The 24,410-nt window shown below is 38.9% G+C and overlaps 1 protein-coding gene across 1 annotated transcript in view; it reads left to right on the top strand.

The window, feature by feature from the left end:
- The window catches only part of igdcc3 (immunoglobulin superfamily, DCC subclass, member 3), a 74,881-nt gene that overhangs the window by 29,706 nt on the left and 20,765 nt on the right, over window positions 1-24,410 (top strand). Inside the window, exons 3-6 of the mRNA XM_059357038.1 lie at window positions 14,358-14,502; window positions 14,611-14,741; window positions 14,967-15,104; window positions 18,055-18,213. Of these exons, the coding sequence (XP_059213021.1) occupies window positions 14,358-14,502; window positions 14,611-14,741; window positions 14,967-15,104; window positions 18,055-18,213 (573 nt within the window). The remainder of the gene's footprint in view (window positions 1-14,357; window positions 14,503-14,610; window positions 14,742-14,966; window positions 15,105-18,054; window positions 18,214-24,410) is intronic.

The following is a 24,410-nucleotide window of genomic DNA, read 5'->3' as shown; positions in this document are numbered from 1 at the left end:
CATAATTCATGTGGATATGAGCTCGTATATACTGGTTGGATGACGGGAGAGGCATCTCATTTGAATTCTAAAGCAGGCAGTTGCATGCTGAGGTATTGGTGATATTAATTAGATATGTGGCCTCTGGGCAAGAAGAGAAAGGCTCTGTGAAGGCTTAGCCTCTTCCCAGCAACAATCAGGTGTGAAAAAGAAGAGTGGCAGAATATTTTAAGGTGCTTTATTCTGTGGTAAATGCTTGGAGAATTATATATTAATATACATTTTAGAAAAGCTTGATCTCAATATTGACCGAACAGGTAGGAGAAAGTACTTTCTGTTGTCTTGTTCCGTCTAATGCTGTTGTGCTAAGAATTGACTGTGAGTGTAAAAAGTCCATGTGCAAGTAAAGCAGTTGAATTTCTTCTCCTACTACCAATTGATTTTGAGCACAGACCCTTAAGGTAAGCTTAATGTTTCCTGAAATGCTCTAGAGAAAAGAATTTCATTAAAGATTTACTTTCCCCTACCTCGCAAGTTAAAAAGATAGAAAATCAGCAGTCTATAGAGCCCAAATCCTGACCCACTTGCAGCTTAGCTTCTGGTACACTTAGCTTTTTGTTCTTGTTGTATTTTCCAATATATGCTTTCTTTCAGTACAGTTGAATGTGTATCCACCTAGGGCAGTAAAAAAGTAGGCCTGAGCCAAGGACTCGGATGAAACAAGGATGAATACTGATCGAGATAATTGTGCATTCGCTCATCGCTAGCATAAAGCATGTTACTTCTATCCCAAAGAATGCACCTTGCTGATAAAGAATGATTATTTTGTTGGTATTCAGAAAATACAGCTCCCATGAGTCCACTACCACCTGTGTACTAGCAAAACTAATTAGAAGAAATGCAGCTGCTCAGATGTTACAAGCCAAAGCAGAATTCCAGTATCATTATGCAACTTTTTAAACCCCCGATAAGACAAAAAACTTGTCTGGCAGAGGCTCGGGACTGTAGGCTTGAACGGTTGATGGGACTTCAGCTTTTTGGAAACACATGCAATGTCCTTAATAAGGTGGTAATTTGGCAAACTAAGAGGAGAAACTAAGGAGGGGAGAAACAATTCTTTCGAGTAGAGGATTCCAGGCTGCAGTAATGGGAGAAAATGCTCATTCTCTGAGCTGTCTGTGTCCTCACATCGTCTTTATCTCTCTGTTTTTGTCAGAGCAGAAGTGTTTCCCCAGTGTACAACCAGGAAAGAGAAATGGGAAAAACTCTTACACCTCTTAGATATAATACATATACTTTCAGATGATAGCTGGACAGTGTATAAAGATAAAATCACCACTTTGAAACTGTCCTTTCTCCTCATCTTCCACTGGCCAGTCGGCTGTCTTTCCTGCAGCAATCTTTTAAATTATCAGGTTGACCGTCTTTCAGTAAGTCAGTGGAAACGTAGTGTTTGCCAGATTAGCCTCTTTTTTCCCCGCAGTTTTTTTCATTCTGCCTGTTTGTACCACTGAAAAAAATGTTTTTATCATGCCATGCGGGTATCATATTTTTCAGCACAACCTCACCTATATGATCTGATGATTGTTTTTTCACTTTAACTTACTGAATCAACAGTTTGAACCCAAAAGAAACAAAAAAACACAACGCAGAATCAGATTTTGAAATTATGTTTACAATCATGCTCAATGAAGAATTTCAAATATTACAAATGTGAAATCAGGTTGATGTAAGAGATAAAATGAGGATAACATCTCGTTCTATATTTTTAGACCAAATATTTTTCTTTCACTATTTTTTCTTGGCCTATAATCATCAAGTCAGGTCAAACTTTATTTATAGAGCACATTTAAAACAACCGAGGTTGACCAAAGTGCTGTTCAGATATCACAGTTGCAGGAAATAAGGTAAAAACTAAAATACTAAAATACATAAACACAATGCAACAATAGAATAAAAAATAAAAATAGAATAAAATAAATAACAATTTTAAAAGTGAATAAAATTTTGTTTTTGCCAGAATCATCAAACAAAAACTGGCACTGAGTTTCAAGCCAGAACTTTAGAGGGAAGTTAGATCGTGGCATCATGAGGATAAAATGCACCGTCACTTCCGATGACTTAGAGGGTTAATGAGACGTGGGTTAATGGTGCTATTTGACAGCGTAGTGTATTACAACAGCTCTCACAGAGCAGCCATCTTGGTTTTCGAGGTCAGGGTTCTTCTGACTTTCCGAGTCAGAAATCTGACTTTAGCTAAGTTCACACAACACAACTTTAGAAGTCGCCTTATCGCTGTACTGGTCACTAGAGTTGGGCTGGTGTCAACATTTTAAAACGGTTTGATATGAATCTAAAGAAACGTACTGGACGGTTTACTAGACTCCACCACTAGGTGTCGCTCTTGACTTAGCAGCCTTTTGAATTGGAGTTTTGCCGACTATAGTCCAATTGGTGGCAGTAATTCAAACTCTAAACTGGTTTGCCAAACAACAAAGAACAGAAGAAGAAGAAAAGGGGAGAGAAGGAAAAAAGAAAGAGAGTTGGGCTCAGCTTAATTCAAAATAAAATCCATTCGTTTTAACTAAACATTAAGTGGGTGTTCCAGTTGAAATTTCGCCCATTCAAATTGATTCCCACATGAGACTGGATCTCGTAGACTTCTGTTGTTCTTCAGTAGACTAGATTATGTGATAGGGAATATGGAAAATACAGTCAGAGTAGTGAGGCCTTTGGAAAGAAGAAAAAAATGCCCCTTTGAGCCGTGTCTCTGATTATCATGAGCGAATGATTGAAGTTGTTTAATGAGTACGCAGTTTTACGCCCAGTTAGTCTTTAAATAAAACAAAAGGGCCGCCGTTTTTGTTCTCACACATCAAATCCCTTCTTTGTTACTTGTGAGTCTCTGCATACACAAACACTTATTAAACACTTTTTTTAATTAAAAAAAGCAACAATATCAACAAGGTTAACACCAACAAGGAGCAACAGTGGCCGCTAATTTCAAATCAAATGCTACTTTTCATGGCACTGGTTTGTCTGTTATTTTAACCCTCCTCTCCCTGTTGTCCTCCCCCAGCTCTCACACTCTCCCGCTTGTCTCTAATCTTGCCCGAGCCTCGACTGGGAATCATTTAAATAATCCCTTAATTTTCAGCATCTGTTGTGCTTTAATGGGTCTCTCTTTAATTAGGGTTCTGCATGCTGAAGTGAGTGTTGGAGGCTTAGTGCGGAGATTTGGGGCTACTGGGGCAGAGCAGGAGTGCAGGGGCTGGGGGTGCCGGAGTGGGAGGAGCAGAGGCCGGAGGGACGATGGGGTGTGGTGTAGGGTGGAGGGGGCTGGAGGTGGCGCAGGAGTGAGGGGTGTGATGGAGGCACAGGCTTTGTCCCCGGGGTGGTGAGGTTAGGAGGGGTGGGGGGGCAACTAGACAGTGAGCAATGTGCCTTCCCATCATACTTCCCTTTGTGTGACAAAAGAAGCTTTTATCTTTTTTACCTTAATTACTTTGCTGCTAATAGCCGACGCAGAGCAAGTGACAGACAACTTAATATTTCCACTGTGCAGCCATGAAGTTTACACTGTCTAATGATGCAGTTTCACTGTTTGTTCAGCATCTTGGCAGGCAGTAAAATAATGTTTGCTCTGCCTGTAATTAATGTAGACAACCGATACTGTTCCTGAGCCACCAAAGGGTTTACAGTAGCAATAATGTGATAATATAATACAACACTATATGTAATTAATGCTGGGCAAAAGAAGCAAGATATAAAAAAAACAGAATTGTTATTTAAAAATTATCGTTATGTTGCACAATCCAGAATAGAGCTGCAATTCACATTTATGTTCATTATCGAAAAATCTTGAGGAGAAATTGTTTGTTCCACAAAGTATTAAGAATACTAAAAAGTGACCATCACAATACATCAGAAGTCCAAGTTTACATAATCAGATAGTTTGTTTGTCCAACCAGCAGCTCATAATCCAAATAAGTTTTTATACCAGGGCTTTTTAGTCCAGTTAAACCAGACTCTTGTCCCAACAACCACAGTGGAAACCCTTTAAAGGATGTGGTCTTGGTCTCAGTACTGAAGTGAAAGTTTGAGCTTAATGGCTCCTGTAGCTTGGTGTGCTAAGCAATCTGTGATGTGGCAGAGATTCAGACTGTGGCAGCTTGCACATTAGCAGCTAGCTGCACTGTCCCAGAATACAGGACTGGACTTTCTTCCTGTATTTACTTTCTTGCTCCCAAACCGATCTGACGAATGAGTTAAATGAGCTTACTTACGTAGTAGTTTGAAAATAAACTGTCATCATCAGCAGAGTTTGCTCAGTAACTGTAGATAACATTTAGGACTTCCCATTTTTACAATTAATTACTGTTATGTTGGATTGCATTATAATGTACAGGGGTTCCTATTTTTCGGGTCACTCAGCACATCATTGCCTCTCATTAACTTCCGCGGTTGAACCGAGAAGAAATGTTAAGCGTTATTGTGAGTGGTAACTGTTGTGGCATTGCTGCTCCCTCCACCTTCTACAGGGAGCCTTAATAGCAGCCATCAATCTTACTATATTTAACTTAGTGCACACAAGGTCCACAGTATTGATCAACACAACCGGCTAAGGACAATCACACCACGGGAAAGCCTATTGCAAACAAGCTTGCAACACAAGCAGAAAAGGCAATTAAATTCCAGTCAGAACTATTTTTTTTATGTGAGAATGAAAATCTGTCATGTTCAGCTGGGATCAAATAGGAAGAAACTAATAAAGACCAATGAAGGAAAGACTGGAAAATCATGACAAGAAAAAACTAGGTTGATCTTTAAAATGGATAAAGGTTATTTTTGGTTGGCATTTAGCTGATCCGTGAGGTCTTAAAGGCCCAAAAAGCTTATGTGATGGTGTTTGATTGCTGTCAGATTCTCCAAACATCATCTCTCTATATGTAGAACAAAGCTCAAGCACACCATGCAAAATTAATATCTTTAAAAGCATACAGGCGATCATGTAGGTTGTTTTTTTGTCACATAGTGGTGTGGCTCTCAGGGCGATCAACCATCAGTTGTTCCAAAGTTCTGGTCCTGACTAAAATATTAAAGATAAACATCATTCTCTGCTTAGTTGCATTCATATCAAGTATTATTATTATTAACCTCCAGGGCTGAAAAGCCGCCGCAAAAACTGCAGTTCCTCGAATGGCACTTGAGGTTTGCTCTAAAATGAAGTTAATCCTTGTAGACCCGCATGTTGACAACTGTATGGGGGGATTTTTTTTTTATGACTCACCCAATTAAATTATATTAAGGCCTAAAGTTATGCATAATTAAGTGCATGGCTGCTCTGAGTGACAGGTGGTGCCGCTACAAGTGGCATATTTCAGCAACGAGGCTTCATTTGGCCCGCCTTCAGCTCCAAATCTTTGGAGTAGCCGACATCGACCTTCACAGAGACCATGGCCATGTTTTATACAGTCTATGATTCATAAAACAATGTAAACTATGAACCACCTGATGTGCCTGTTGAGGCTAATCATGCAAGACACAACACAAAAACATAACGTTTTCACATCATAAAGTAAAGCATAAATGGCGAAATGGAAAAGGCTAGAAAAAATAACAAGGCATGCTTGTAAGCTCCTGCTGTATGAGATACATTACAGGTATATCAGCTGGAGAGCTTTTAATATAAATAATCAATACGTCTGGCCCGAGCCTTACCGTTCTCATGTACATCCTTACATCTGCCAGCTGAGCGCGAATGGCAGATAATATGCAGCTGGACCGATGCTTTGGCTCATGCAGGTACTGACACAGGAAGGTGTTGATGTGCCAAAGCATTAAAAGGAGGGGAATGAATGTGTGTCAGGGGAAGACGGAGTACAGCCCACGCACGTGCATCCCTTCCTTTCGTAGGTGATAAGCATCACGCACCACAAACCAGCAGATTGATCACAGGAGTGCCCGGGCTTGTGCGCGGGGTGGGGGTGGCGGGGGGCCTAGTGGGGCAGGGAGCCAATAAAATATCACATCTGCATTAAAATGCCATCTCTAGGGTCCCAGCACTGGGCCTGCTATTTCAGGGATGCCTATTTAAAGGCTGTTCAAGTGTGGGCTCTCCACGCTGGAATAGCACCGTACACCATCTCCATTATTTATGGGCCTCATCTCTATTTTACTGGTTTAGCGAGGTGGGGGTGGGGTGCGTACGGCAGTCATCGCCGCTGCTTGAACAACATGTGCTTAATGATGTCACAGGCCTGAGAGGGCTCACAGGGGTGGGGCCAAAGGGTGCGATGAAGAGCCGAGAAAATGGTTGAAATGTACGTTGAGGGGGGCCGCTGGAGGCAAGGGGAGATGGGAGGGAGGGAGATGACATTATAACATGGGGGGTTCACTGAAGCCTTGCGCCCTCGCTGCAGGTTTGAATGGTGGTGTAGGATGCATGCCCCTCTACTAGCATCATTACCTCTGTCATATCAATGAATCATCCCCCAGCACTGGGAAAAAAAACTTCCCCATGACCACAGGTCTGATAAAAAAACATGGAAATGTCTCATCCCATTGGCTGTTTTGGTCACTGCAGCAGGAGTCGTCACAGAAAACAGCACAGTTTGGGCTCTTAATCACCTTGTTAATTATCCTCTGTTGAGTATTTGTGTTTAACTGAGCAATAAAGAAATGGATCATTACTTTGGGGCCATTAGGCAAAAATAATGCATCTCGGGGTCATTCATATAATCACCATTTAATCTACATGTCTTCATTAGATGGATCTGAGTTGTTCATGGAAAACGATGAAAATTCACCATCCTTAATATCTGTTGTACATGACCAGTAGTGTGGAATTGAGCGATGGGGATATTCATCAATATCGACTGCCCTTTTAGCTCGTCATTGGCCCTCGAACCCAATAACCAGGACTAGTCCATCAGCACTCTGAGCCATATTTCATCCTTTGTGTCATTGTGAGTTTCTCAGCATGTGAAATTCTGACTTTTAAAACCACTTTTCAGCTCAATTTCCCCTCGTTTTATGACTCCTCTTAAAACTATTTGCTCGTAAATTTAAAAACAAACATTTTGCCAGTGCCACTAACTTGTTTGCTATTATTAGATGACCAGAGTTTTGACAAGACTTGATTTACAGCTCCGCTACCCGTCTAAATCACCACGCTTCACATTTCCTGCCTGTGACCTTCTCTCATATTACTCCCTCACTCATTCTTCTTTTGTGGTTGTCACAGAGGAACCGTCAGACATATGTTCAAGGAGCAATGTCCTCCCTGTGCACTTGTGTATGGATTTCTTTTTAGTATGCACCCCAACCATTCTCTCCCTTATTGCAGTAATTAGACCTGCTCCATTTAAGCCAACAGCGTCATGCTGGTAGTGTAGAGTCTTTAATCATGTGTGAGTGTCTGTCAACAGTTAGCAAAGGAAGAGAATAACAATGGGAAAACAATGGACGGACATGTCTGTCGGTGTTGGCTGTTTGGTGAGTGAAAGTGCTTCACGTTTGTCCGTCTTTTCCTGCAGCATCGATCGATATGTTTGTTTCTGTTGAAGCAGCTCTTTGCATTAGTTTATATGTATTTCCTGTGGAGAAGCATCACTTTAGATTGACTCTTGCACAATAAAAGCCACATGCACAATGCAGATTATGAACGGCTGTTTTCCTTTACATCCAGCACAGATGCTTAACAAGTTTCTTTGCTTCTGTATGTGTTTATCTGCGTTCCTAAGCCCCATTGTGATTTCTCTGATTGTGTCTGATTCTGTCGATAGTCACAGGGGTGTGGGCCTCTCGGAGAAACCATGTTTTATGCATGAGGGGCAAGGGTGGGGCCCGTTAGGGGGGTTGAGTCGGCGGACACACACAACAGCCAGATCAGCGGACACCATGACTACTTGGCAGAGATGCACAAGAAAGCTCCTATAGGCGCTGGTGCTCCTTTTTAACGCCTTTGTTCCTCAGCATTCAAGTGCAATTTTGTTTCTCTCTCCATGTCCCCCGTGTTCCCATTACACATGGACAGTACAGCAGTGTGTGTGCATGCGTGTATCTTAATTTGAGACTGTATTCCAAGACAGCGAGGGTCTTTGATCCGATCAGTCGCTCTGAGCGGCTTGTTTTCTGTGCATTGTTTTCTGAAGGATTCCTAGCTGTTTCACTGCTCCTAACCTTTCTGCGGTGACAGTGCCTTCAGGGGTTTAATTCGATGCTACACTCTGCCAGTATCTGCCCCGGGCTCCGTAATACAGCAGGCCAAGACAGAAAGTGTTGCTGATTGCTTTTGTCAGTGCTCAGTCTAGAAAAGAAGTGAGAACCAATGGAAATGTTCTTCAGGGCCAATATTCTGTCATGTGAAATATAGCATAATTTGATACTTCTGACAAGTTTGCCACGATTTTTATAACTTCAGTAAATGGAAGTGAAAGAAATCTACCATCGCAGTTCATTTTGGTAAAGTGAAACTGTAAAGAAAATGTAAAGAGCTGTATATGTGCTGTAACAGAGGCTTGGTGATAAAATGTTGCTGATGTTCACTCTGACTTTTAAGCCGTCTTTGCTTCACAGTGATGTTGGCCTAAAATGTTTTATGGCTAAGAGGTTGTGGGTCCCAGGTGGAAAAATTGCAGTTGGGCCCCTGAGATAGGCACTTAGGCTGAATTACCCCTGTAAGATATACAGCTGTTTAAGTGTGGCCGAATAGAAGAGAGGCGAAAGATAATATACGAGCCTCCTGAATCTGTCAGGCTGACTAACAGTCACATTTTCTGCGCCTTATGAATCAAAACAACAGAAACAGTGAATGTGCTATGTCTTCTCACTGGACGAGTGAGCTGTCACTACTGGAGGAATACTAGATTAACATGTTTAATTTTTCATCAGATCTCCATATAGCCATTCAAAGATCTAAGGTCAAGTCGTGTTGGAGAATGCCACGCTTCTCATTAAGCTCGGAAATGGAATAATCACAGTGTTAGACGACTGATGCAGCCACAGCGCTCCAAGTATCACCACTCTATATGAAGTATCTCTCCGCTTTCAATCTCTCGTCCATTAACGTGAATGTTTGTGGTTGGGTTTTATTTATATCTAGACCTTTTAAACTGTACTTCATCTCTAGGGCAACAATCTTTTATCTCTATAGGTAATTTCATATCTCAGTAGTGATATATACAGTCATGGAAAACATTATTAGACCACCCTTGTTTTCTCATTGCTTTCTTGTTTATTTAACTAAAGGTACATTTGTTTGGACGACTATTATGATAAAAAAAAAAATAGCTCAGAAGAGTTGAATCTAAGAGCTGATATCTAGACATTTCCATGGTTTTCTTGATAATGATTTTGGTTATTATCCAGAAAACCATGGAAAATGTCTAGATATCAGCTCTTAAATTCAACTCTTTTGAGCTATTTTTGTTGTTATCATTATATTTGTCCAAACAAATGTACCTTTAGTTGTACTAGGTATTAAAATGAACAATAAATTGAAGAAAACTATGGTTTAATAACTTTTTCCATGGTTGTATATGTCTCAAAATAGTGTTTATACCAAGGATGGGCAACTTAAATGCTGGAGGGGGCCACAATTTTTCATCAACACTACCACAGGGCCACATATAGGACCGTGCACTTAACCAGATATGATGAAACTGCAATTTTAAATGTTTACAGTGCAGTAACTTAACATATTTCATGCTCAAATGCATGTATAACAGTATAAATAGGAAAACAAAAGGTTTGAAGCAAATAAAAAATAACCACTTACTGTGATTTATTTTGTTTTCAGTGCAAGAACAGCAGACCAACATTAATTGCAAGAAGTACTTTTCTGCATTTTTACACTGTGCTTTTAAGATTTCATGCTCAAATGCATGTAGTTGTACTGAGGGCCACTTCAAGTGAGGGTGCTGGCCGTATGCGGCCCCCAGGCCTCCATTTGCCCATCCCTGGTTTATACTAAACCTATTTTTGGCACAATAAAACTTATTTTAGTTTGCTGTTTCCCAGCCCTTCATGTCCATATACCAAAGCTTTCCAGAGATCCAATGCAGAAACAGTAGAAAAGCCTGGAAACAAAATGAACTCAGTAACTAAAACAAAACAAAAGAAATGAGTGGAAGGACAAAGACAAGAGCCAAGCATGTCTTAGTCACAAAAAGCCTTCTGAGCAGCGCTGCTTACTTCCTGCTCGTCCTGTAAGTAATGAATTAATGCCGGCTACAGGTTGGGGAGAGCAGGAGGTTATGAAATAATAAGGGGTCCGTCCCTCTTGTTATGCTAACAGTGTTCAGATAAGTCCTTCTGGTCCAAGTTAATTATGGTTGACATTTAAATGAGTACACTTGTGTTGAAGAAGATGGGAGAACTGTGGAAGAAGAGGGCCTCCCTCTAATTGAGTTTGTTGCTGGCTCAGCCTGCGATGCCGCTTTTGTTCTGCCGGCAGTAGATATGTGAAGTGCAGCTGAATGAGGCTCTCTGTGGGGATATTGATACTGCTTTTGCTCTATGGCGATTTGTGTGCATTGTCTTTGTCTTTGTTAGCATGCATTTTTAAAATCATGTTTGGCCTACATATTAAAAATCAACAAGGCAGGAAATCTATAAGCCCCGTTCTTTACACATGTAGAATCAGGATCGGCTTTATTTGTGCAACTTAAAAGGGATTTGACTCCAGTTTCATAATGCTCTTCAAGGTGCTTAAGTAGAAAAGAGACAAACAGTTAAACACAGAATAAATTGAGCTATAGTGTGTGTGTGTGTGTGTGTGTGTGTGTGTGTGTGTGTGTGTGTGTGTAAAGTGAGTTAAAAGGAGATAAATCTAAATCAATATCTGGTGTGAGTGACCACCCTTTGCCTTTAAACCAGCATCAATTCTCCGAGGCATTTTTTCACACCTGCCTTAAATGTCAACAATAATTACCTAATTTATTTTGTTTTGTTTTAGACTTTTGCACAGTACTGTGTATATTAGAGGTGGGGGAAATCGATACAGCACAGTACGGCGATGTTTTGCGTGGCAATAGTACATCGATTCATGGCCGCCAGGTATCGATATTTAGCGTTCCGGCATCAGTATTTTCGCCGTTTTTTTCTTCCTTCCGGAGGCCGTATCGTGCTCACTTTTAGGAATATACTGGAGATACATGAAACTAGAAGATCTAAGGAATCTATAGGCACCATGTGCGTCAGAATATCGGGTCGGGAAGTTGTCAAAATGTTTGCAAAGTTCGGCTTTTTTTGATGTTTCATTAAAATAAAATCAGAGCAGTGAAGCTTAAAGTTGAGGAAAGTTTGAGAAAATGCTGCAGTTGTTGTCAAAATCAAAAAAATCAAATCAAAATTACTTTATTTATCCCCGAGGGGATACATGTTTGTTATCAGTTCAGTTCAGTTTGACTGAATACTTTGTTGGTCAGTCTGTGGGTTTGACTCTCATTGTGGAAAAATAAAAAGAATGAAGTGAGATGAATAGATGGAGAATTTTCTCTTATTGGACAAAACAATTCTTGATTGAATTTAATTTTGTGGATACAAAGTCTCAATATATTGTATCGTATTGTATATTGCAATACTCACCATATCGCGAAATGCTTAAAATCACAATAACATTGTATCGTGACTCAAGTATCGGGATAAATTTGCATCGTGGGGCCTCTGGTGATTGACACCTCTAGTGTGTCTATACTATATACAGTTATTAGATCTTTGTTTTCTTCAATTTCTTGTTCATTTTAATGCCTGTTAGAACTAAAGGTACATTTGTTTGGACAAATATAATGATTTTATTTGTTGTTATCATTATATTTGTCCAAACGAATGTACCATTAGTTCTTTCAGGCATTAAAATGAACAAGAAAGCAAAGAGAAAACATATTTAATATTGTTTCCATGACTATATACATGGATATATATATATATATATATATATATATATATATATGTATATATATATATATATATACCGTATAGATAGAAAGATCACCTTCAGCAGCTGATGACTCAATGTGTTGCTTCATGACGACATTTTTAGAATGTTTAGTAATAGTAATAATAGTACATTTTTAGTAACTTTCTCACATTAAAAATAACAGGTATTCAGCTACTGCAGCCAAGGTTATATGCCGGTAACAACACCAGGGACTGGTGAATGAATGTTATTGGCACAAAAGAAATCATGTCTCAAACAACATTTGTGTAGAAAGAAGAGTGAAATAGAAATTCTAAGCCTTTTCACAGTAAATTCTTAAAGCAACAGTGGATTATAGGTTGTCGTCATCAAAAGAAAATGGTTAACTGTCCTTCAGTGTCTACAGGTTCCTCTCATTATTTAGTGGTGGTGGGTGCAGGTATATGTTCACTCCATATATATATATCAACCTACACACCTGTAGACACACTAGCTGTTGAACCATAAGGTTTCTTTAGTTGTTAAGAAAAGATTTTTCCCCAGAGAGGAAGAGCAGAGACATCTCTTTTTTTATACTGTACTGTATATGAGTATTCACACTGTGAATCATCATCCCACATCCTGAGGTTTTTTTCTCGTACATGTTAATGAATGCACGTAGGTGACATTAGCTCTTCACACGGCATGTCAAGCTGCAGTAATGACTAGATAATAAAGGAAAACATAAATGTGTCAGAAGAATTCTCCATACTTTGTTTATTGTTTTGATAGCTATCTTGCTTATTTTCCCATAAAAATCAATATCTTACAGAAATAGTTCTTCCCTGTAAGTAAGTAAGTAAATAAGTCAATTTTATTTATAAAGCGCTTTTCACAAGAAAAGAAAACCACAAAGTGCTTTACAAGGGTATAAACAACATACAGGCAAACACAGAAAAACACAAATCATCAGGAAAACATAATTAACCCTCTGGGCTCTATGATCGTGCCGTCCTGATCAGATCACGTGAAGTTTAACAAAAAAACATTTAGCATTGACATTCCCAGGTCATGTAAAACCAAAGATATGATAATAAGATAAGATCATAATGATAATATGTAATTTTGCACATAGTTTGTTTTTGAAGAGTTGCAGCTAACAAGAAAAAAAAAACACCTAAAAAAATACATGTTTTTATGGGAGTTTTTTGTATATAGTTTCATTATATTTAAATTTTACCTTTTTACATGTTCATATATGGATCCTATGTTTACATTTTCAAGTTCCAAAACAGTTCATTGAGCGTATTTGTGGTTTTTATTGTAGTAAATAGTATAATTTTTCAACACGGATTTCATGACTTTTGTGTATTTTTTCGGCTCAATGTGTTGATAAAGTAGGTTAAATCGAAAAAATAATTGTCAGATCATATAGGTGAAGAAAAAATGGATACCAAATATGGTAGTAAACATTTTTCATGTGGTACATGAAGGGCAAAATCAAAAGTATTCAAAAACGGCCAAAAACGGCTCAGACCCCAGAGGGTTAAAGCCTGGACGTCTAGTTGACCAGGTACATATAGTCAACTAAACGCCTGTCTAAACAGATATGTCTTAAGTTGACACCTAGTTAGTAGCCTTGCTGCAGCATTTTGAATTGACTGTAGACGGTTTAAAGCGGGCATACTGAGTGAGGAAAAAAGTGAGTTGCAGTAGTTGATACGGGACGAGATGAAGGCATGTATAAGCATCTCAAGTTCAGCATTTTAAAGCAGCCATTAGGGTTGTCATAATACTAAAATTTTCAACTCGATACCGATACTCAGGAAAATATTCGGTACTCGATACCATTTTCGATACCACAAGGATAAAAACAAAGACCCCAAAATTTAACAGAAATATTTTTAACAACAAGAAAAATGGAACATGTAAAAATTAACAGAACCACAGGTTAAATATTTATAATAAAAAACAGTTGTGCAAAAAGAAACTGCAACTATGATAACAAGTTTCAGGTCTGAGGTAGTGCAAAAAATAAATAAATACAATAAACAATAACAATTAGAACAATATTTTTAGGTTGAATGCTGTGCACAATATTAGGAAAACTTGATTAAAAAAGAGTTAGAGTCGGCTGTGTGTGTCGCTGTTTGGTTGCAGGTCGACTTTTCTCTGCTTCATTCTGGGACTTCCAGAGAAAAAATAACACTTTTCAGTCACCAACATTTATGTAAACTTATTAACTCTATGCTTATGTATACTGACACTGTGTCAATAAACGTAATATGGGCATACTACGTGCCTGATTTATTTATTTATCGATACTTTTCAAAATGAGTATTGTATCCAGATACAGCGCTTTAGTATCGATACTTTTTTGAGTATCGATACTTTTGACAACCCTAGCAGCCAGGCTTGTTGCTCTGCTGTCTTGTGATGTTGTGACCTAATATCTCCCCTCTCTCTTCCCCTGCAGCCATGGCAGACTTCCATGTCCAACCAGAGTCGGTGCACGCTGAGGAGGCCGGCGTGGCCAGATTCCAGTGCCAGATCCACGGCCTGCCAGAGCCCGTCATCAGCTGGGAGAAAGACAGCCGTCCGGTGGACACCAAGGACGAGAGGTTGGACCAAACCACGTCACGGCCTGTCACTTAACGGAGCTGGCAGCACTTTACCAGGTCTAATCGTATTTGTCTCCGTCTGTCTCGTGTCTCTTCCTCTCTCTGTAGGTACACTCTCCTGCCTACAGGTGTTCTGCAGATTACAGGAGTGCGTGAGGAAGACAGCGGGAAGTTCTGCTGCGTGGCTCATAACAGTGCAGGAGTGAAACACAGCACGGAGGCACTCCTCACTGTTTCAGGTAGCAATCACTTTCACATCTACATCCCACCAGCACGCAATCTACCCAGCATATTCTCAAGATTTTTTCCAAACCTATTGTGCCTCTGCGTGATTCGAGAGATAGCAGCGTATTGAGCTAATGCACTCTCGAGAAATCCAATTAAAGGATGCCATCCATCATGCGCCTTCCCATCTTATTCTCCCCTCTCCTCTGTTTTTTTTCTCTCTTTTTTTTCCTTCCCAGGCTCTCAGTCATCTGTTTACAAAGAGCCTATGATAGTGGTCGGTCCAGAAAACCTCACCCTCACTGTTCACCAAACTGCCATCTTGGAGTGCGTTGCCACCGGGTACCCGCGGCCCATCGTGTCTTGGAGCAGACTAGGTGAGAAAAATTCCTTATCGGATCAAAGAACAGGCCCCAGATGGTGCATATGTGCAGTTTGAATTTTTCATTCTGCGCATATGTGTTTGTGTTTGAAGAATTATGTGTCACCGAGCCAAAAGTACACTCTCAGCGTGTGTTCATGCATGTGAAATGCGAGTGTTTTGTGTGGGCCGTATGTGTTTGTGTGTCCTTGTGTGTTTGTATGTTCTTTGCAGCTTTGATCCGTCCTGCATTGTGCAAAGCTCATGTGAGCGCAGAGCACATCGTCTATTGTGTATGCATGAGGCAAAGGGATTCAGCATTAGGCCTTGGGGCTAAACATTATGTTCGATTCTGCGTTGATAAATGCGTGCTTCATCTCTTCATGAAGTTGAACGTCCTCCGAAGCACCGAAGAGCCTCTGAGTAATTGCTGAGGTGCTGAAACAGACACGATTAGTTTCCCCTCCCGCCATGTGCATTTTTTCTTAACTATCACTCAAAGTCTGTCGTGACCAATTTTTCAATCTGGTATCTGTTTTTCTTTTTTACCTATTATCCAATCTGATTTGCTGTTCCAAATGTAAATTGCCGCCCCCCCCCCAAACAGTTGGGCATAATCAGATTGAGGGTATTGCTTTACACAATGTCGCTAGAATGAAATGCTAACACGATGGGATTTGTATGTATTAGATTACGGCAGGGAGGCCGGGATAAGCTGCATAATGAATCTGATAGTTTCACATCAGTCACTCCTTAATGCCGGAGTTTGTTTACTGCTGTTCATTCAACAGCACCACAGCCTGCTAGCTTGTGCTCTTTCTTTTCTGACACTAAGTTAATTAGTGCCTGACAGAGAGAAACTGATGGAGGGGGCGAGAGAGCGAGAAAAAAAAAAGGTATAGTAGAAAAAGGCGAGAAGAGAACAACGCTGCTTTTGTTAAAGGGAAAAAAAAAAGATCACTGGACTGAGAAGTTAGTTAGTGATAATGGGAAAAAATGCAGAAATGGCAATAAAACACATCATAATGAGCAAAAAAACACACTTGGCAGGCAAGTTGGAATGATTTATTTAATCTCAATAACTTGTCGTGATTAATTACAAATATAGTCTTCTTCATAATTCATCATCCTGAGATTACATCTGACTACTTGTAATAGATTTAATGGCTGGTTGGTGAATTGTTGATTTCACCCGGAAAGCTGTGACAAAGGTTAGGTCTTCAAACACTCAACACTTCTCTAATCTTTTGCTTTTGTCTGTGTAGGACCAGTAAGCATATCTGATTAAAGGGCTTCTCAAAACTCACAGTGTTACATCAGCTTCATGCTGCTTCTAAAGCATTGTTAACCGCCTTTATTTCTATATTTTATTCTTTTACATTTCAAGAACAAGAGAGAGATACAAGAAACATTTTTGTCACTGTATGAGTAGAACAAATTCTTACTTGGAGCTAGAATGTAGATGCTTTATTAGGGACAAAAACTAAAAACACAAAAGATACAAACATTTAAAGAAGTTAACAAATAGACAAAATAGATACTATACAGTCATGGAAAAAATTGTTAGAACAACCTTGTTTTCTTCAATTTCTTTTCCATTTTAGTGCCTGGTACAACTAAAGGTAGATTTGATAGGACAAATATAATGATAACAACAAAAATAGAACATTGAAAAAAACATTTTCCATGGTTTTCTTGATATTATCCAAAATCATGATTAAGAAAACCATGGAAATTGTCTCAATATCAGCTCTTAAATTAAACTCTTATGAGCTATTGTTGTTGTTATCATTATATTTGTCCAAACAAATGTACCTTTAGTTGTACCAGGCATTAAAATTAACAAGAAATTGAAGAAAAAGAGTGGTTTAATAATTTTTTCCATGACTGTTTATACACAGAATATGGGAATAAAGTTTAGTGCAGTTGTTCCTCAAAGAAATATTTAATGACACACTGTAATTTAAACTTTCTTTGCCTTAATTGTTTGCATGAAAGATCTGAAAGATCTGAAACACCTAAATTGCACTGCTGATTGGTGACCATATGGTTTGTATGTCTGGCTAGAGCTTCTGCCTCTGCATGTGTCCGGCATGATGCCCATCTCTCTGCTTCCCTGACCGGCCTTTTAACACATCAAATGTGAACCATGCAGGCTTGCAGGCTGCAGATGGACGTCATAGATGGGATTAAAATGCCCCCTTGGCCCCACAGCTAATATCAGAGGCAAACTGGAGCCATTGTTGGGGTAGTGACTGCAGATAGGGAGCACAGGAAAGTGTGAGCTTATCATGTAAGTACAGCAATAGCAGAAAGGAGGCAGCTACGGATTGTGTAAAGAGATAGGAGATTAGAAGTTGCAGTTGGAGTTTCTGGTTCCCCGGTGGCTCCCGCGGCTCGTCCTCAGCAACTGTTTAAAAGCAAAAAATACTCCAAGGCTTTGCCTGACAAAGGCATGAGGAAAAAGAATTTCCTGCTTAAGTGTGAAAGCTTCACACTTAGAGAAATTGCACTTCCAGTATAAACATAGGAAGAAATACCTGAAGATGAATGTGCTCTTCAGGATGTCACTCAAGCTCTCAGTGAAGACAACCTTTTACAGAACAAAAGAAGCTCACGCAGCAATCACAAACTCACTGACCCTGCTCTCTTTATTACCCTTTTGTCCCCCGTACTGACTGCCTCGTCATAAGAGTGGCGCAGTTCTCACAGTCACACACTTTGCTGTGAAAGCTCCATCCTTGCTCTCTGGCAGGACCAGGAATAGAACCGCCTCTGTCAAACTGTGGCTGTGAACGGCACAATACGGTTAATTAGTCCTTCTTGCAGGCGATTTAAGCCCACTCTGACCTTTAACATGAACACGTACTGCACATGTGCACACCTCGTCCTGTTTTTGCTGCCCTATATAAATTCTTTCCCATGTCTTTTCAACTGCTCCCTCTCTCTCCGTTCTCTCCTAATAGATGGCCGTCCCATCGGTGTGGAGGGAATCCAGGTGCTCGGCACGGGGAACCTGATGATCTCAGATGTGGGAGTGCAGCACTCAGGGGTCTACGTATGTGCCGCTAACAAACCAGGGACCCGTGTTCGTAGGACTGCTCAGGGACGACTGGTAGTCCAAGGTGAGTTCTGGATAAAAGGAATGTGCTATTTTTAAAAGGTGAGGTAGGTGTTGCAGAGGGAAAATCAAACACAAAAACACTCTAGTCGAGTTATAAGGTTAAGCTTGTTCATTCTGAGGTTCGACCTCTGTGCAGAAACCCTGAGCTTGGATGTAAACTATAAAAAGAACCGGATACAGCATTGGAGGAGGGGGCCCATTCATTCCTATGAAAGTTGCTCAGTGGTTCATGAAGCCAGAAAAGTTTGACCTCCATATAGGGCTGGGCGATATGGATCAAAAGTCATATAACGATTTATTTAGGCTGAATATCAATATACGATATATATCCCGATATTTTTATCGCAAAGTGAAAGAAAATGTTCAGTCAAAGTCAAATATGACAGTTCACAAGTAGTTTTATTGATACGGTTTATTAATGTGAACATAAATACTGTATAACAACAGAAGTAGTTTTTTTTAAACCAAAGCTCCATAAAGTGCACATTTAAATAAAAAAAATCTTTAAAAAAATAGCCTATGAAATAAAATAGGCCAATCTTTTTCTGAAATAAACATATTAATTATTAATTAAAAATAATTAATTATTAAACATATATAAATATTTATATTAGAAAAGAATAACGAACATTACAAAATAACTAAATATGACAAACCCTAGTAAGGGCAGCATTTATATATAAAGAGAGAGAAAAAATTGAACTATATCGATATATGCGATATGGTCTGATTCCATATCACATTTAAAAAAATATATCGATATATGTTTTATATCGATATATCGCCCCGCCCTACTTCCATGTAAAAAATCATTCTCTTCTCTTCACCACAATTGTTTAAACTGTTTTTATATCTGCCAAGCAGCAGTAAAAAGTTTATTCTTAGTGCAACAGGTGTACCAGGTGGAGATGTAAATGTAAATGATAAAATGTATTAGTTAACATAATCCCTCATAACATTGATATTGATTGATAATAGTGCCAAACAAATCTACAGCATCAAATTAAGAAGTCATCTTTTCTAAAACAAACACATTTGTCGTCACTAAAATGCTATTTAAGAAAGTTTTTACCAATGTGGGACCTTCCACTTCCACTAGAAATCATGTACGTACAGTTTCTAGAGGAACACATGTGATTACATCTTTTATTGGAAATTGCTTTTTAGAGATATGGTGAAAAAACAGTGTGTTCAGTGTCCACAGGGATACATCTGATCAGATGGGGCTCAGAAGAGTCAGTTGGGAGAAGATTTATAGACCAAGTTGATGAATTCCATCATCGTGGATATTTTCCTGCATGTGGGAAACACAAGTCTCATATATAAATGTATCTTTCAAAGATAAATCACAGGATAAAATATGCCAATAGTTTACAGATGTTCTTCAAATCTGTGGGACTAGTAGTCTTAGAAGATATTTAAATAAGGAACCACAGATGTCTTTGTTTTTGTGTCTCGTATCCTCTTCTAAAGCTTTTTAAAGTCAAATTCTGCCACAGAGTTACCAATTCTACAGTAGGAGAGTATTTTTATCTGCTCCTTTAGTGTGGCCGTTTCACCTTCTGATGATAAACATATTAAATAAAAACAAAAAACAACAACAAGGTGTTCAAAATTAGCATTAAATTGCAGGTTTTGATCTCGATAACACGTTTGAATTCAGTCTCTTTGGTCAAGAATATACAAACAGTATCATCGAAAAAAAATGAACAAACAGGAAGTTGTATTTAGAAACATTTGTATTATTTAGTGCAAATATAAAACCTACAGTTGTAGTCTTTATTTATTTTTTAATGTCCAGTAGATGTTCTAGAGAACCAACCTCATACCTTTTATCTAAGACTTTGACGATTTGTTGCAAGGTTAAGATTACGCAGGTTGTAACCCTGCAGCAAGGCCAATTCAGTGAGGTACGTTTATATAAAGACTTTCAATGTCACAACGAGGCAATACTGCAAGGTTTATCCCATTGACTGGAGTCTGCGTGATGTTATCCAGGTTTCTGAAGAGCTCTTGTGAAGCTCAGTTATCGTCGTTGTGGTTCCTGACTCCTCCTAACTCCCAGCTAATCCAAAAATGGGCACAGGGTGATCAGAGGTGTGACGAATGAAACCTGGTCGCTGAAACACCCACCTGTTGCTTAAGGAGGCCTTGATTATGCTTAAACTTAAGCCTTAGTATAATTCAAAAATAAGAGTTATATAAAATTCACCTCTCACAGTTTTCATGAAGGGGGGAGTTGGTTCCAGAGCCCAAAGCCATTTTTCTTTACAGTCTCTTAACCCTTTGATGCTCAACATATAAACACCTTCTAATGCACAACATGGGTCAAAAATGACCCACATTCATTTCCCATGTTATTTCATGCTGGCTGTGTGTTTGCATATCTTTTTTTTATTACAACAGATCATTATATCCATTTTTCCTTTCATATTTTATGAAGAAAAATTGTTTTTGTATTATTACATCAAGTTTACACACATGGGTCAAAAGTGACCTTGTGCATTAGAAGCGTAGTGATACAAAAAGTGATGCACTAAATTAACAATTTGAGTATATTTGTAACCATGTTTGTCTTATTTTTAAGGTTTTACTTTAAAAGAGTTGTTAGAACCACCAGATTACATTGGAAAATCACATATTTTAACATTTGAGACTTATTAGAGACACCAAATAATACTTTCCATTGGAAAAGCACCAATTTAACAAAATAGGATATTTAATATTTGTGTCGTCTTTGTCAGGTTTTAAATTGGTGATTGGTGAATTGATGACAACATATAAACACCTTCTAATGCACAACATGGGTCAAAAATCACCTTGTGCATTAGAAGCATAGTGATAAAAAAATGGGTTTTATTCAAAAAGTAAGAAATGAAAACAAAAAAAATGTGGATGTAGATAATCAAAAACAAGTTATTTGAGGGAAAACCTGCAATACTGAATGATGCAATTAATTTATTGCAAAGATAAAGAATAAAAAAACTCAGTCGGGTCACTTTAGACCCATGATGTGCATCAAAGGGTTGTTTTTTTTTCGCAAATTCGCGAAAGGTCACCTTATTGTGGTCAGGGGGTTTGCGTGCCTCAGTGAGTTTAAGAGCTAAACCAGCAGGAGCTTAGTCTCCAGGTCTGAAGGTAGAGGCCTGACTAAGTGCAGTCCACTTCTCCAGGTTGGGGTTGGACACATGGACCCCTTTCAGTGAAGAAAGCATCATTACTATAAGCCCAGAAGCCCCCTCATATCTGCTGCCTAGAAGCGGCCCTGGGATGAGGCCAGGTGCCGCTGGCCCCCCATTGCATTAATTGTCACCAAGCAGGAAACGTCCAGCATCTGCCTCACTCACGTATCGATCAGATGGACCACACTTTGCTTCAGCCCATAGCGATATTGATCCTGATCAATATTTCATTTTATCTGCCTGTCAAGTGTGAGACAGGCTCCTACCCGAGCAGGAACAAAGACGGGAAGCCATGGATGTTAATTATGTGTCAATGTCTTTGGGTTGTGTTATTGATTTGTGGAAACAAAGGTGTTCTGTTAACTCCAAATAAATGTAGGTTAGGCCTATTTCATTATGAGAAGAAAACATTTTACTGCATGCTCCTGAGGAAATATTAGTGGAATTAGTCTGGTATAATTAATAAGCCACTTGACACATCTGTTAATATGAGAGCATGTCAATGGTTATCAAGTCAAAGAAGGGGTACGTTGGTCAGGAAAGGCAGCCGAGAGTCCTTATGAAACCATCACACATCAAACAAATCCACTGATACAGCAAATCAATCGGGTTCATTTTGGCTCCTTTGGGGTACAAACAGACAGACAAGAGAAACAAAGACTGGAGGCGGAGTCAAAGTGTGGCAGCCCAAAGGGAAAAACAAGAGCAAGATGGATGGATGCTGCTGATGATCTAACCCACACCCTTACAGGTGCAAATCAATATCTTCGCCGGCTCCCTCTGACCTTCACCTTTAAGACGGTCCTCAAAGAACAGGCCAAGAGAGAGAGAGAAAGAGAGAACGAAGCAGAGAAGGAGGGAGAGATAAATTAATGTACCATTGCACGCTGTCAGCAGCCTTTATTCTAGAGCCTAAGGGTCTCTTAGCTTTTCTAACGGTATAATGGGGACGCTCACATTGAAAAAGTGTCAGACAACATTTTATCTATTAGCAAGGGAAACAAGAACAAGAGGAAAAGGATCAGTTGTTTGTTTACTAACAACAAATCAAATGAAAAGACACAAACCAACAATACATGGATTCCATTAAAACATATTGTGTGCTGGTGCAACTTGTTTCTCTATGTAATGTTCATTTATGAACGTTTTCCACAATATAAGAACAGTAAGCTTAAAAACAAATAAATAAAGGACATTTTTAATAGAGAAAGTATGTTAGAAAGAAAATAGGAGGCCTTAATTATATATAAAACTTAAGCCTTAGTATAATTTAAACAGGTGAGTTACATAAAATTCTGAACCCAAGCCATTTTTCTTTACAGTCTTTAAATGCAATTATTTCATGCTGTAAAGATGAATATTTTAACATGGGCTTCTATGGGAATTGACTCTCTTTTGCAGCCAGCTCCAAGTGGCCACTTTAGGAACTGCAGTCTGTCAGCAGCCTCCATTCAAGAGCCTAAGGGTCTCTTAGCTTTTCTAACGGTATAATGGGGACGCTCTAGAACTAGAACAGTGAGGAAAAGGATCAGTAGTTTTCTTACTATCAACAAATCAAATTAAAAGACACAAACCAACAATAAATGGATCCCATTAACACATATTGTGAGCTGGTACCATTTCTGAACATTTTCCACAATATAAGAACAGTAAGCTTAAAAACAAATAAATATGAGGTCATCGTATTATCAGTAAATAAAGGAAATGTTTTATGGAGGAAGTATCCTCCGACTTTTTGCACTATACTGCACTGTGAACCCGTTTTTTAATATTTTTATATTTTTTACGTCTGTTGTCAAATGGACAAAAACGCTTTCTGCTGCTAAATTTCTGTACACTATAAATATTCTATTTTTACAGTTTTATATTTATATTTATACTTTAATTATCGGACATTCCAGAGTACAATCACTGTGAGCCAGTGCAATGGAATTAAGTTTAATGTGCATATTTTTATGTATAACTAAATCACAACAAACTCTGTCTAAGTGTATACTAGAAAGAAAATAGTTCCTACATGAAACCGCTCATGACAAGGTCTGTTGAATTATTAAAATAATTTTTTTGCTACGTTGAGCACCACAAGCAAAGTGCCATATAATTTTTATTTTATTTTTATAAGGCAGATATCTACAAACTGCCTTTACTTTGGATTTTTTTATGAATATTTATGAGTCACCACTGATCCAGGTTCCTCTCCATGTTAAAAAAAGCTCAAATTAAATGTTGTTTTATTCCAGCCAGCATCTGGGGTAAAGGTTATTTTTACAATTTGGTGTAATTTGCTCAGGCCCACCAGGTAATGTAAATGATCGGCACAGAGGGAAGGTAGGAAAGCGGAGCTTGTTTTTTTTTTTACAACGGGCAATATGATACGCCTCATGTTCCAGCTTTCTACCCTCTAGTGATGACTCTGAGATATTATAATTACCATAACATTTTTTCTTAGTTAATATGGGCATAAATAATTCAGGTTATCAAATCACTGATAACCGCTGGGACAATAATGAGAGCAGGGGAGATGGTACAATACCTCTCTGACTGTCAGCTCAAATAAAAAACACCAAGCCAGAAATTAAACTCCAGCAGACGTAACTGTAATTACTCTGTAATTTAAAGAAGGTAGCTTCTCTGCTAAGAGAACCGTTTCATATGAATAAGTTATTACCACTAATTGACCGTAGCTGGGAGCCTGTAGCGTGGGATGAGACAGGATATGATGAAACCATAAACTGCGTCACTTTATTTTCATGTACAGTAAATGTGTTGCTGTTTTTAAACACATTAATCCCAAAGTAAAGCTGCTGTTGTCGATTTTCTTGCCCTCTTTCCTCTTTCTGCTCTCTCTCTTTTATTCCCTGTATCTGCATTGATCGGGTGTCTCTTATAATCCTGCTAATTGACCCTGAATTATAGATTCCTAACAGTATTTATACCACACACCTGTAATGCAGCACACTGCTTCTTTATATTACATGACAATCTCCAATTTCTCCTTTCTCACTTGCCTTTTCGT

This window comes from Centropristis striata, chromosome 2, assembly GCF_030273125.1.
Source record: "Centropristis striata isolate RG_2023a ecotype Rhode Island chromosome 2, C.striata_1.0, whole genome shotgun sequence".
Classification (NCBI taxonomy): Eukaryota; Metazoa; Chordata; class Actinopteri; order Perciformes; family Serranidae; genus Centropristis; species Centropristis striata.
This window is presented reverse-complemented; position numbering and strand designations above follow the sequence as displayed.